A 13,688-nucleotide genomic window follows, 5' to 3' on the forward strand; every position below is an offset into this window, starting at 1 on the left:
ACGTCAGACCCCTAGGCCTTCAATATAGTTTTTCAGAAGTATTGAATAAGCTGGCATAGAATTTGTTGATGTGTGTAAGGATCGTCTATAAAAAAAACACACAAGTCCAATTTCATTTTCACAGTTGGGCTTGTCTCAGATAGGCTACATAAGTAAAACTCTCCTCTCCGGCTGAAATATAAATGACTTTATATATTACTAGAAGAACCCCGCTACAATGTAGCGGTTTGGTTATCCACCCGTCTAAATCTCCCTCCTCTTCATCCTGCCATCTAACCGCCTTCCCCCTGCCCCTACATTAACGTTAACACGTCGAAACTGGACGCGTTGCGCGTCATTTGACGCGTTGTGGTGTCAAATGACGCGCAACACGTCGAAAATAATGTGCTAACGCCTCGAAAATTAACGTTAACACGTCGAAACTGGACGCGTTGCGCGTCATTTGACGCGTTGTGGTGTCAAATGACGCGCAACACGTCGAAAATTAACGCGTTAACACGTCGAAAATTAACGTTAACACGTCGTTAACACGTCGAAAATTAACGTTAACACGTCAAAAATGGACACGTTGCGCGCCATTTGACGCATTGTGGTGTCAAATGACGCGCAACACGTCGAAAATTAACGTGTTAACACGTCGAAAATTAACGCGTTAACACGCCACTCTGCTTTCCGACACTCCCTTTTCTGGGCCCTTACAGATTGAGTGTTTCTCCATTGCGCCTTTTGCTTACTGGTGACCGATTTAATCTCAGTAGGAGCAATGGCATCAAAATTTTAGAACTGAGAGTATTCAGTAGATCATCAACATGATTTGAAGCTGGAACGGTTTCACATTTGACGGCTTCCATAAAAAGAGTTCTGGTATTCTCATCAATGTAACTTTTTTTCAACAGTTTCAGGTCTAATGTTGCTTTTTGGTGTAATAGACGGATTAAAGAATACACAAAAATGATCTGATAAAGCAGCATCAAGTACAGTGACATTTGAAATGTTAACACCCTTAGTAATAACCAGGTCTAGAGTGTGTCCCCTAGTACGGGTCGGCCCTTTCACATGTCGAGACAGATCAAACATATCAAGTATGGCTGAAAGTTCTATGGCATTTTTGTCACTAACATTATCTGTGTACATTTAAATCACCCGTGATGACTACACAGTCAAATTCAGTGCAGATAATTGAAAGCATCTCAGTAAAATCATTAAGGAAATGTGGAGAGTATTTTGGTGGCCTGTATAGTATGACTAGTATATATAGAATACGCTAGAAGAACCCCGCTACAATGTAGCGGTTTGGTTATCCACCTGTCTAAATCTCCCTCCTCTTCATCCTGCCAGCTAACCGCCTTCCCCCTGCCCCTAACCCCCCCCCCACTCCAACTCCCTCCCCCCAAATGCTCAGAATCATCTGAAATGCCGAGAAAAGTGGTTTTTAGCCATTTATAGAAAATGCATATTTTGCATAATTATGCATAATTATTATAAGTATTTTAATTTTCTGCTATTTTTCTGGTCCTCTCTGGAACAATACCTACCACCTCCCAAAAAATTAGGATCATAAGTGCATTTTTGCAAAAATGCATATATTTTGCATAATGCCAAAACATTTAAGTCCCAGAAAAAAAATTTATATAGGTGAAAAAATCAAAGATGCTCAGAATCATCCGAAATACCGAGAAAAGTGGTTTTTTGCCATTTTTAGAAAAATGCATATTTTGCATATTTATGCATAATTATGCATAATTTTAATTTTCTGGGATTTTCCCCTTACTCTCTGAGACAATACCTACCACCTCCAAAAAGAATTAGGATCATAAGTGCTTTAGTTTTCGGTCCCGCTATCTACACTAACACCACACACACACACATTCCGAAAATATATGAGTAGACTAGAAGAACCCCGCTACAATGTAGCGGTTTGGTTATCCACCCGTCTAAATCTCCCTCCTCTTCATCCTGCCTACTAACCGCCTTCCCCCTGCCCCTAACCCCCCCCCCCCACTCCAACTACCTCCCCCAAATGCTCAGAATCATCTGAAATGCTGAGAAAAGTGGTTTTTAGCCATTTTTAGAAATGCATATTTTGCACAATTATTATAATTATTTTAATTTTCTGCTATTTTTCTGGTCCTCTCTGGAACAATACCTACCACCTCCAAAAAAAATTAGGATCATAAGTGCATTTTTGAAAAAATGCATATATTTTGCATAATGCCAAAACATTTCTAAGTCCCAGAATTTTTTTTTTATATAGGTGAAAAAAAATCAAAGATGCTCAGAATCATCTGAAATGCCGAGAAAAGTGGTTTTTAGCCATTTTTAGAAAAATGCATATTTATGCATAATTATGCATAATTTTAGTTGTCTGGGATTTTTGCCGTACTCTCTGAAACAATACCTACCACCTCCAAAAAGAATTGGGATCATAAGTGCTTTAGTTTTCGGTCCCGCTATCTACACTAACACCACACACACACTAACACCACGCACACACACATAACGAAAATATATGAGTAGATTAGAGTGGAGCAGTGAAAGCACCCAAAATGTAGAGGTTGCGGAAAAAGTCGCCATGGCGTCGACAAAGTCACGCGCAAGCGCGACGCAGTCACGCTGTCAATGAGCAGGGTTACACTGCCCCTCAGTGGCGTATTTGCATCATCTTTAAATAGGTTTAAAAAAATCATCAATAAATACGGACTGATCTCAGACCAGTGAATTGAATGAATTTTCGCAATGGTATTGGAGGTACTTCGGTGGTCGCTATTTGTCACTAGTTGTGTTCAGATTTGAAAAAAAAACCCTTCCAAAGCTTTGAAATTTAGACAACACTCGAAGATGATCATTAAAATTATATATTGATTAATTACATATTAACTTTTTACCTGGTCCAGGTTGGATTTGTTTAGAACTGTTAAGAATTGTGCGTTTGGGTATCCCTACCATTTAATAAAATCATTCCCAAACAAAATACACTGTAGAGATTTATCCATCCAACCATTATCCAAACCGCTAGTCCTGCTCTCAGGGTCGCGGGGATGCTGGAGCCTATCCCAGCAGCCATTGGGCGGGGAGACACCCTGGACAGGCTGCCAGGCCATATTCTTTAACGGACAGTGCAAGCCTGTTGCATGAAACAGGCTTGTACTGTCCATTAAAGAATTTACTTGAATCACTGGATTAGAGCGAGAGAGAGAGAGAGAGAGAGAGAGAGAGAGAGAGAGAGAGAGAGAGAGAGAGAGAGAGAGAGAGAGAGAGAGAGAGAGAGAGAGAGAGAATTGGACAATATGAATGGAGTGTTCCCCACGATTACTCACACGAAATACACAAGATGCACCCTGCAAATGTGGTCAAGGCAAATGAAGAAAAAGGATTTCACAGGAATTTCGGGTCTCTTTACAGTATGCGAATAGCAGATGGCAAGCGAGTCGATAAGGGCATTATCTGTTATTCATAAACTCGTTCATAAATTGTGTATCTGATATCGCCGCGTTAGCGTTGTTCCCGCGACTTGACTTGACTTGCTCCTGGACCGTCACTACAACCGACAAATCACATTGTTGTGCTGTCGTGCCTTCGCAACTCGGAGAAAAAGACGGTTGTGGGTTAGCTATCGGTTTAGGTTAAGGTTAGCTATCGGTTAAGGTTAGGGTAAAACAAGTGTTGGGTTAAGGTTACCTATCGGTTAAGGTTAGGGTAAGGTCAGTGTTAGGTTAAGGTTACCTATCGGTTAAGGTTAGGGTAAGGTCAGTGTTAGGTTAAGGTTACCTATCGTTTAAGGCTGGGGTAAAACAAGTGTTCGGTTAAGGTTAGCTATCGGTTAAAGTTAGAGATAGGTTGACGTTAGGTTAGCTTTGGTATTTTTCCAGTCTTTTACTGAGTCGCAAAGGCGTGACGTCACAAAAAGTGTGCGTGCCGTTGTAGAAATGGTACTGGGGCAACATTACACACAGCGATATCAGCTCGAAAACGGCGTTATCTAATAGGTTCATAAACACGTTCACAAAGTTCTTATAGTTCACCCTGAATATTGCTCAGTTGAATCGGCACTCATACCATGTCCTTATTTATTTGTTTGTTTGTTTGTTTGTTTAGTTTTTACCAAATCTTTGACCGTTAAGCTTGTCTTTATGTATCTTTAATTTTCCTTATTACCATATGTCTTTATGCACAGGCCTATACATTATGTGGGAGCAATGTCCCAGGTCAAATTCCTCGTATGCAAACGTACTTGGGCGATAAAACCGACTTTGACCCTAAATGTACTGCGGACCACTTGAGAATGGATGACGGCGTCTGTAAAATATTGACTAGTTTAATAGTGGACTTCCAGATGTACACCCAATGGTATCGCTTTAATTTTCTATTTTTCCCCCCAAGGCTATGCAAAGAAGAGTTGTGTAATCCATCAAAAAAGTGTTTTATTTGGTCTATCACCGTACTATATTAGACAAGATTTTGGTCCATTTCAAGAATGTGTGACAGAGGTCTGCACTTGAGAAAAAGACAGTTACCTCACTTGACGCAGGTGCAGCGCTGGAGTGTTTCGTAAGAGTTTGCTTTAGCTGATCTCAGATCTCAAGTGTAGCTGGTCTCAGTGTAGCTGGTTTACTCGGTCTGGTTCCTCCGTTCACCACCATGACTCTTCTGCTCACTCCGGTCCTGGTCGCCGTTCTCTGTGTGGTGATAGCGGTCATCATAACCACGTCACGGAAGACGGAGACGACGGAAAGTGCAGCAGAAGTTCCGTCAGAAGCTGAAGCTAGACCCTGGGCTGACCAGGATCTGCAAGACGACACGGAAATCTCCGCGAAAGAGAACGGTAGGCTTTCATTCACACAAGCATGGTTCAAAAAGCTGCAGAGAAGAAAAATACCGTGAGCATTATGGTTGAATTAAAGTTTTGTTTCCTTATCTCGTCTTTTGACAAACGTTGGGATGATACAAGTGCCTGCTGATGAATTGGACTTTTCAAAATCAGTTTTCTAGATGTGATGCACTTTTATGGTCCCGTTTGGGGAACTGGATTGTTAATTAGATGAATTCAGGTATTAGGTAATATGGGACACATTAAAGGGACAGTTCACACCAAAATCAAAAACACATGTTTTTTTTCCTCTTACATTTAGTGCTATTTATCCAGCTAGATGGTTTTGGTGTGAGTTGCAGAGTTGTGGAAATATCGGCCGTAGAGATGTCTGCCTTCTCTTGAATGCAAGGGAACTGGATGGCACTCGGCTTGAGTTGCTCAAAGTGGCAAAAAAAAAAAACGTTTGAAAAACTCAACAGCAATGTCTCTGTCCAGAAATCGTGAGGTGGTTACTCAAGATAATCCACAGACCTTGTTGTGAGCAGTTTCATATAGGTGTAGTTCGGTCTACATGGAGGTCGGGGACAGTACCTGTGGAGTGGCAGACTGGGGTGGTGGTTCCCATATTTAAAAAAGGGGACCGAAGGGTGTGCTCCAGATCGGGGCATCACACTGCTTCGCCTCCCTGGGAAAGTCTACTCTAGGGTGCTGGAAAGGAGGCTGCGACCGATTGTCGAACATCGGATCCAGGAGGAACAATGCGGATTCCGTCCTGACCGTGGAACAACGGACCGACTCTTTACCCTTGTGGAAGTGCTGAGGGAGGCATGGGAGTTAGACCAGCCAGTCTACATGTCCATCCATTATTCGAACCACTTATCCTGCTCTCAGGGTCGCGGGGATGCTGGAGCCTATCCCAGCAGTTATCTGGCAGCAGGTGGGGAGACACCCTGGACAGACCGCCAGGCCATCACACACACACACACACACACACACACACACACACACACACACACACACACACACACACACACACCTAGAGGCAATTTAGTATGGCCGATTCACGTCTTTGGACTGTGTGAGGAAACCGGAGCACCCGGAGGAAACCAGCGCAGACACGGGGAGAACATGCAAAGTCCACACAGAGGACGACCCCCCCCCCCACCCCACGGTTGGACTACCCCGGGGCTCAAACCCAGAACCTCCTTGCGGTGGCGGCTGATGCTAAAACTTTTTTTTGGAGGGGGGGGGCGCAATTTCCCTTGGCGCAGCACACCTGACAGCTGCTTTAATGTCCACACAGTCACAGAGTTATTAAGAAGGACAATGTAGCCTATAGATTTTATCAGGGTTCGTAGACGGTGGATGATTGACAATAGAGACAAGGCGTCGTGGTGGGTGTGAACATGATTGACAGCCACGAGAACTGTCCAATCCCATTAGATCAAAAAGCATTAAAACAATACCAATTCGCTGCCAATGCGCCCCATGGAACATCTGAAGAAACCAATTAGACAGCAGCCTCAGGTCACCTGCTTGCCCAAATTTTGAGGGCTTACATAAAGGTATGGTTTGGCCAGCGCCCCTCACCCAGGAAGTATATGTAGTCATACAGAAATCAACCAAATACCATTTGGAACCAATATTTAATGGCTGCTGACAGGCACTCACAGACTGAAAAACACTTTTAATTCATAATTATTTGCATTATACAACTAAATTATATTTAACATGTTTAAGTAGAATTTCATCTCTTGATGTTTGAAGGGGGCAGCACCCAGCGCCTTGTACTGGCCAGCCGCCACTGCCTTTTTGCTGTGAGGCAACCGCGCTAACCACTGCGCCACTGTGCCGCCCAATAATTATGCAATTTCAGCTATACAGCCTATACATTGCATTCCATCCTATCTACCGATTTATGTCTAAATTCTAGTACAGGCAACAGGGAAGAGGACCCAGATGTAGACAGACATGCAAAGTGGGGGTAGTAAGCATGGTACAGATATCGTGTACATGACTATTCTCTTAATTTCATGCACATTTCTCTCAATGGCATCTTTTCCAAACATCTTAGTCCCTCCCACTCAAGATGCAAGTAAGAGATGCCAGGAAAGGAATTGAGGAAACACATTTTGAGGCAATATGAGATATCCTTCCCTCTCAGGTGTCATGTGGATCAAAATCATTTTCTGATGAGAGCATCACAGCTGGATCACCTGTACATTATAAATAATAACAGGGTTGTGTGGTTAACAATGCCAGCGCATTGGAGTTCAAGTATCTCGGGGTCTTGCTCATGAGTGAGGGTAAGATGGAGCAGGCGATTGACAGGCGGATTGGTGCAGCATCAGCTGTAATGTGGACGTTGTACCGCACTGTTGTGGTGAAGAGGGAGCTGAGCCAGAAGGCAAAGCTCTCAATTCACCAGTCAGTCTTCATTCCAACCCTCACCTATGGTCATGAGCTTTGGGTAGTGACCGAAAAGGTGAGATCATGGATATAAGCGGCTGAAATGAGTGTCCTCCGTAGGTTGTCTGGGCTCAGCCTTAGCAATAGGGTGAGGAGCTCAGACATCCGGAGGGAGCTCGGAATAGAACAGCTGCTCCTTCGCGTCGAAAGGAGCTAGTTGAGGTGGTTTGATTATCTGATAAGGACGCCTCCTGGGTTCCTTCCTTTGGAGGTTTACCGGGCACGGCCAACTGGGAGGAGACCCCTGGGTAGACCCAGAACTTGCTGTAGGGACTGCATGTCCAATCTGGCCTGGGAATGCCTTGGGATCCCTCAGGAGGAGCTGGAGGGCGTTGCTGGGGAGAGGGACATCTGGAGTGCCCTACTTAGCTTGCTGCCACTGCGACCCGACCCCGGAGAAGCAGCTGATGATGAGATGGGATGAGATGAGATGAGATGAGATGGGAAAAAACATTTCATGGGGTTCATATAATGGGACAAACAACATATGTGCAAGGGGTACTAAATAGTTGAATGGATATAGAGATATGGAAAATTAAAGTATATGATTTCTGTCGTATGGTTTGGAGACAGTGGCACTGATGAAAAGACAGGAGGCAGAACTGGAGGTGGCAGAGTTGAAGATGCTAAGATTTTCATTGGGAGTGACGAAGAAGGACGGGATTAGGAATGAGTTTATTAGATGGACAGCTCAGGTTGGACGGTTTGGAGACAAAGCAAGAGAGGCAAGATTGAGATGGTTTGGACATGTGTGGAGGAGAGATGCTGGGTATATTGGGAGAAGGATGCTGAAGATGGGAGCTGCCAGGGAAGAGGAAAAGAGGAAGGCCAAAGAGGAGGTTTATGGATATGGGGAGGGAGGACATGCAGGTGGCTGGCATGACAGAGGAAGATGCAGAGGACAGGAAGAGATGGAAATGGATGATCTGCTGTGACGTTCCCTAACTGGAACAGCCGAAAGCAATACTAGTAGTAGTGGTTGATCATTTCTGTCGTCTGGAAACAGCATATAGCCTACGTAATCTAAAGAACATTTTATCATGTTACTGTTTTATCAGCAATTGCATACCTGGTCTGTAGTTAGTAGAATTATAGATTTATAATCCCAATTCCGAATACCTGCCAGACTCAACTATTACATGTATCGGCAAAACAAAAAAAAAAGACCCACCCCCTAACAAAAATATCAACAATAAAAAAAGAGAAATACAAGAAATAAAGTTGTCCTAATTTAATTCCTATGGCCATTCAACAAAAGGAAAAATCTTACAGGATTCCTGCAAATATGGGAGACAGCTTAATCATCTTAGTGTGTCAAAGTTCATTTCAGCCCAGCTCTTTTATAGCTTCTGCTAATGACCCAACCCTGTTTGATTATCAGTTGTCTGCTAAAGTGGAGCAGAGAGTTCCACGCCGTTCTCAACGGGCTGCATTGTTTAACATTTTGTTGTTCGGAGGGCAACCATATCATTTGTGGTATCACGAATGATATCACAAATGTGGTATCTGGCAGCTCTGACAATTATACCAGATAATTTGGCCAGATTACCGGTAAAGGTGGCCCGATGAAACACACCAGAATTGATAGAAAAGCAGCTTCATTTCCTTCCCTTTTTAACAGTTAGACTTCATATCAGCTGTGAAATAGAAAGTACTTATTTACATATATCAGCAGCCTTCCAGGAGTGGCGTTCACTGTAACCAACCCTAACCCAGTACACATTTTTAGCAACACTGAGCTACACTACTTTATTCTCAGAGTTCCCCGAGAGAGCGAGAGAGAAAGAGAGAGAGAGTTACTCCGCCAACATCCTGATGTAATATATTTGAATCATTTTGCCATTGTGTATTCCTGACCACTGATTGTTATCCATCAAGACGAATCCATGCAACATAGGCTTGGTACATAATACATCACAACCTGTACTCCCATTTACCTCATGCCATCACTGCTGATTAGTACTGGATGGCTGTGACTCTTCTGAAGCCAAAATAACTTATTTACTTTACTTACTTTGCTCAGATCCCTTTGTATCTCATTGTGTGTTGCTTACACTACCCATGGCTATTTACAGATCTGCTGAATCTCAATGCATTAGTTTCCATTTTGCCCTCCTCAACATGTGATCGTTAGTTGCCATTTACCATTGCACTGTTATTGTATTGTGTTTGGGTGTAGATTTTAGCTTTTTTTGTTTTTTACGTCCTCATTTTTGCTCTTATGTGGATTGCATTTTGGTCGTGAAAAGGTTTTTCTTCCTTTGGTTGGCCTCACTGCCTCATCAAAGTTGGAATGACAATTAAGTGAAATTGAACTTTGGAATGAACATTTCTGTCCGAAATGATTTCAGTCAAATCAGAGGTTGCTTATTGGTCCTGGCCATTGCCTGTCCTAATTTTAGAGGATGACGATTGGGCTGACAGCTATGAGGAGGAGAACCTCCCCCATGTGCCCTACTCACCAGGAGGCTACCCTGTGGAGGTGATGCTGGAAAGATCCCAAGATTTCTACACTCTGATGAACAAGAGGAGATCTGTGCGATTCATTAGCCCCGACCCAGTTCCACAGGAGGTCATCGACAATGTTATCCGCACTGCAGGTGTGTTTTGGTGTTTACGAAAGCATAGGCAAAAGCAGCATATCACACACACACAAACACACACACACACACAAAACAAACCTCTTACTTCCTACATGCGAACACATGCATATGCCAGACTGCCACAAAAACAAGTTCACAAACTCCTTTTCTCTCTTTTTTTCTTAATCTCTCTTTCCTCATTCCTTTTTCCTCTCCTCTTCTACCCCACTTGGGCAGGAACTGCCCCTAGTGGAGCCCACACAGAGCCCTGGACGTTTGTTGTGGTGTCAGACCCAGAAACCAAGCACCAGATTAGACTGATAGTTGAAGAGGAGGAGGAGGTCAACTACCGTCAGAGGATGGGGGACAAGTGGGTCAATGACCTGGCCAGGTTAAAGTAAGAACGCCCGCTGACACATGACTATGCTCGCTCACTTCCCTTCCTCCCTCACTCAGTCATATCTTTCCTCTCCAGGACAAACTGGGTTAAAGAGTACTTGGATGTAGCTCCGTATCTGGTCCTCGTTTTCAAACAGACCTATGGGATTCTACCTAATGGCAAAAAGAGGACCCACTATTATAACGAAATCAGTGTCTCCATATGCTGTGGAATCCTTTTGGCTGCATTACAGGTAAAAGTGTACAGGTCTTGGAGAGAAGACTAATCAGTCTTTTTTTTACTCACTATCAATTTTTTTTTTTTGCAAATACATTTCAGTTCTGACAAAACTGGAGAGGATACAGTTAACAGTTTGAGGTGAAGAATATGCAGTTGCATTATTAAAACAGGGCAGCACGGTGGCACAGTGGTTAGCGCGGTCGCCTCACAGCAAGAAGGTACTGGGTTTGAACCCCGGGGTAGTCCAACCTTGGGGGTCATCCCAGGTCGTCCTCTGTGTGGAGTTTGCATGTTCTCCCCGTGTCTGCGTGGGTTGCCTCTGGGTGCTCCGGTTTCCTCCCACAGTCCAAAGACATGTAGGTCAGGTGAATTGGCAGTACTACATTGTCCTTAGGTATGAATGTGCAGGATAGAGACAGGTGGTATGAGAGGGTCAAATCCATCTGAGAACACTCGACCTGATGATGATGATGATGATGATGAATGTGCATGTTGGCCCTGTGATGGACTGGCGGCTTGTCCTGGATGTCTCCTCACCTGCTGCCCAATGGCTGCTGGGATATGCTCCAGCATCCCTGCGACCCTGAGTAAAGCTAAGTGGTTTGGATAATGGATGGATGAATTATTATAACATCCTCTCCCTATATATCCTCTCACTGAGCCCCACTGGGAACTGCAGACATTTGCTCAATGGAGAAAAAAAAAAAGAAATAGAAATGAATGAATAACTTTTTCTACTCATTCTGTACGTCTGCATATCAGAATGTAGGTCTTGTGACTGTGACATCGACGCCCCTCAACTGCGGCCCCAAGCTCAGGGAACTGCTCAAGCGGCCAGCTAATGAAAAACTGCTGATGCTACTTCCTGTTGGTTACCCCGCCTCCGATGCCACAGTGCCCGATCTGACCCGTAAGCCTTTGGAGGACGTCATGGTGCACGTATGATGTCATCAAAGCCACCTGCAAGGAAGACTTGACATTTTAAAAGTTGACACTTGTTATTTTCTTTTTTTGCTTTGTCACTTCTTTGTTGTTGAATTCAGTAATGAACACGATAGTTTGAAAATGATTCCACCAGAGTAGAAAGACTAAAAATATTGTCTGGAGACAAATTTACTTTATTGATTTGAGAATTGTGCACTTTAAGACTTTTGTCTTTGTCTTTGGTTTTCAATAAACTAATGCTTTGTCGTATTTGTATATTTCCTCGTATACTGCAAAATCTTTTGAAATGTTTTTGTCGTACTGTTTTAGCTGCACAGGGACAAGGAACTTTTTTTTTTACCTGCACAATACCAGTTGTTTTAAAATGTTAATTGTTCAGAATGTGTCAGATTATTATAAAATTTGGGTTTTAGGATTTTAATTGTGGAGATTGCATACGTATCTGCTTGCATACTTCTTTTAAGAAAATCAGGTTCTGCTGCGTTTGTTTCTATTCTAGAGAATAAACACAAGTGAAAATAAGAGGTGTGGGTGCAGGAAAAACAGTCTTCGAAAGGAAAGTTCTGGAAAATTGTGTGTAATTTAAACAGGCCCAACAGTATGTAGTTGGTTTTCAATCGTCCCTTCTCAGGTCCAAGTCCAGCTTCTGTAAATGATTCTCCCTTTTCAATTTCTGCTTTTGCTTTAAGCAATGGATCCATATGCGCTCCCTATTTTATCAATCATATGGTCCAGAGTTTGGGTCATTTCCTGTGCCTCTCTCTTTGTGCCAACTCAAACAGACAGAGATGTCAATAAGGCACAGCAGTTAGGACTCTTTCACTCCGTCAGCCTCCCAACCAATGTGAAACCACCCGTGAGTCCATTTGAAACTAAATTGATGCAGACAGCAAATTAGTGCGACTTAACTGGTGTGTTGTCTAAGGAGTGGAGAAGGTTGTTTTCTCTTTGGACTCCGATAGCAGAATCTATAGCCATTCATCCACTATGTGCATTGGATATGCATTGAGCTTTCATACCGCATTCATGGTAGTCCATATTCATGGAGCAGATTGGCATTTGTCACAGCGCCTAGCGCTGCATCTAGTTCATAACCTCAGCCATGCCTTCTCTTTGTCTTATCACCAGTTGTTGTCAGATCACCAATCTCATTGTCATTTCTGATGCCGTCGTCCCTTCTGGCCTGGCTGTCTCACCACTCCTCTCACCTCTTTTTCCCGCCCAGCTCCTCAACTGCAGCTCACATTCTCCACTCAGGCCATACTACTTATACCGCCCCCTTTTCACTAGTTCCCTGCCAGATTGTCTAGTGCAGGGATGGGCAACATGATCCAGAAAGGGCCGGTGTGGGTGCAGGTCTTTGCTCCAACCAAGCAGTTACACAGCTGAGTCTACAAATCAAGGTCTTTAGCAAAGACTGTTGGTTGACGAATAGAATCAGGTGCATAACTGCTTGGTTGAAACAAAACTATTTGTTGACTAATAGACTCGTGTTGGTAGACAGTGGAATAGACCGCTACGCTACCCAGATGCCCTGCCAAGGTGGTGTTTGTGTGAACAGCAGAGGCTGCTGCCATTGCCAGAAAATGTCCTGCAATTCATTCTGTTAATGTTAAGGAATGTATGTGTGAAAGTGCCAGATGAAGTAACTCTTCCATTTCACTCACTGACCTGAACTCAGTGGGCAAACTTATCTTAATTAACCTGTGCTGTCTTATCATAATCGTTTCATGTACTGGGCCACAAAGCAAACATGTGAATCCACACATTAGCTTTTGCTCAGCAGAGTGAGCAAAGGATAGATAAACTCTAATATATTCATTTCCAAATAACAACCTGAAAAATTCAGTGTTTTCATGAACTTTGCAATTGAGCGGAGCAAGGTTTGGAATTCAGATGTGCTCTCTCAAGACTCAAAACTGCACTCCACTTAAGTATGGTCCGTTTCTGTTTTGCCATCGCTGGGTAAGTATGGCTCTATTTGGAGTTCTTTCTACACACAAATTTGATAAAATATCTCTTTTTTTACATAGGGACATGTGCATAGGTTTCGATCTCTTCCCCCCTTTTCCAGGTTGCTCCGTGTCTTCTCGTGGCACGTTTCTCCATCGGCTCTTAACGGGACGCAGTCACTCGAGTTCCCTCGGCTGTACATGGCAGAATGACTGGACGTGTGGGACCTCCAGGTGCCTGAAGGATACCGGCTTCAGCTGATCTTCGCACAGTTTGACATCAGAGGCTCAAAAGACCATGGCCTGGACTC

The 13,688-nt window shown here is 43.5% G+C and overlaps 1 protein-coding gene across 1 annotated transcript; it reads left to right on the top strand.

Moving 5' to 3' along the window:
- Positions 1-4,529: 4,529 nt before the first annotated feature.
- Positions 4,530-11,691, top strand: iyd (iodotyrosine deiodinase). Its single transcript, XM_056295054.1, has 5 exons — positions 4,530-4,822; positions 9,682-9,879; positions 10,099-10,258; positions 10,337-10,493; positions 11,243-11,691. Exons 1-5 carry the CDS (start codon positions 4,639-4,641, stop codon positions 11,423-11,425), a joined length of 882 nt encoding a protein of 293 aa, XP_056151029.1. The 5' UTR covers positions 4,530-4,638; the 3' UTR covers positions 11,426-11,691.
- Positions 11,692-13,688: the final 1,997 nt, after the last annotated feature.

This window comes from Lampris incognitus, chromosome 15, assembly GCF_029633865.1.
Source record: "Lampris incognitus isolate fLamInc1 chromosome 15, fLamInc1.hap2, whole genome shotgun sequence".
Taxonomy (NCBI): domain Eukaryota; kingdom Metazoa; phylum Chordata; class Actinopteri; order Lampriformes; family Lampridae; genus Lampris; species Lampris incognitus.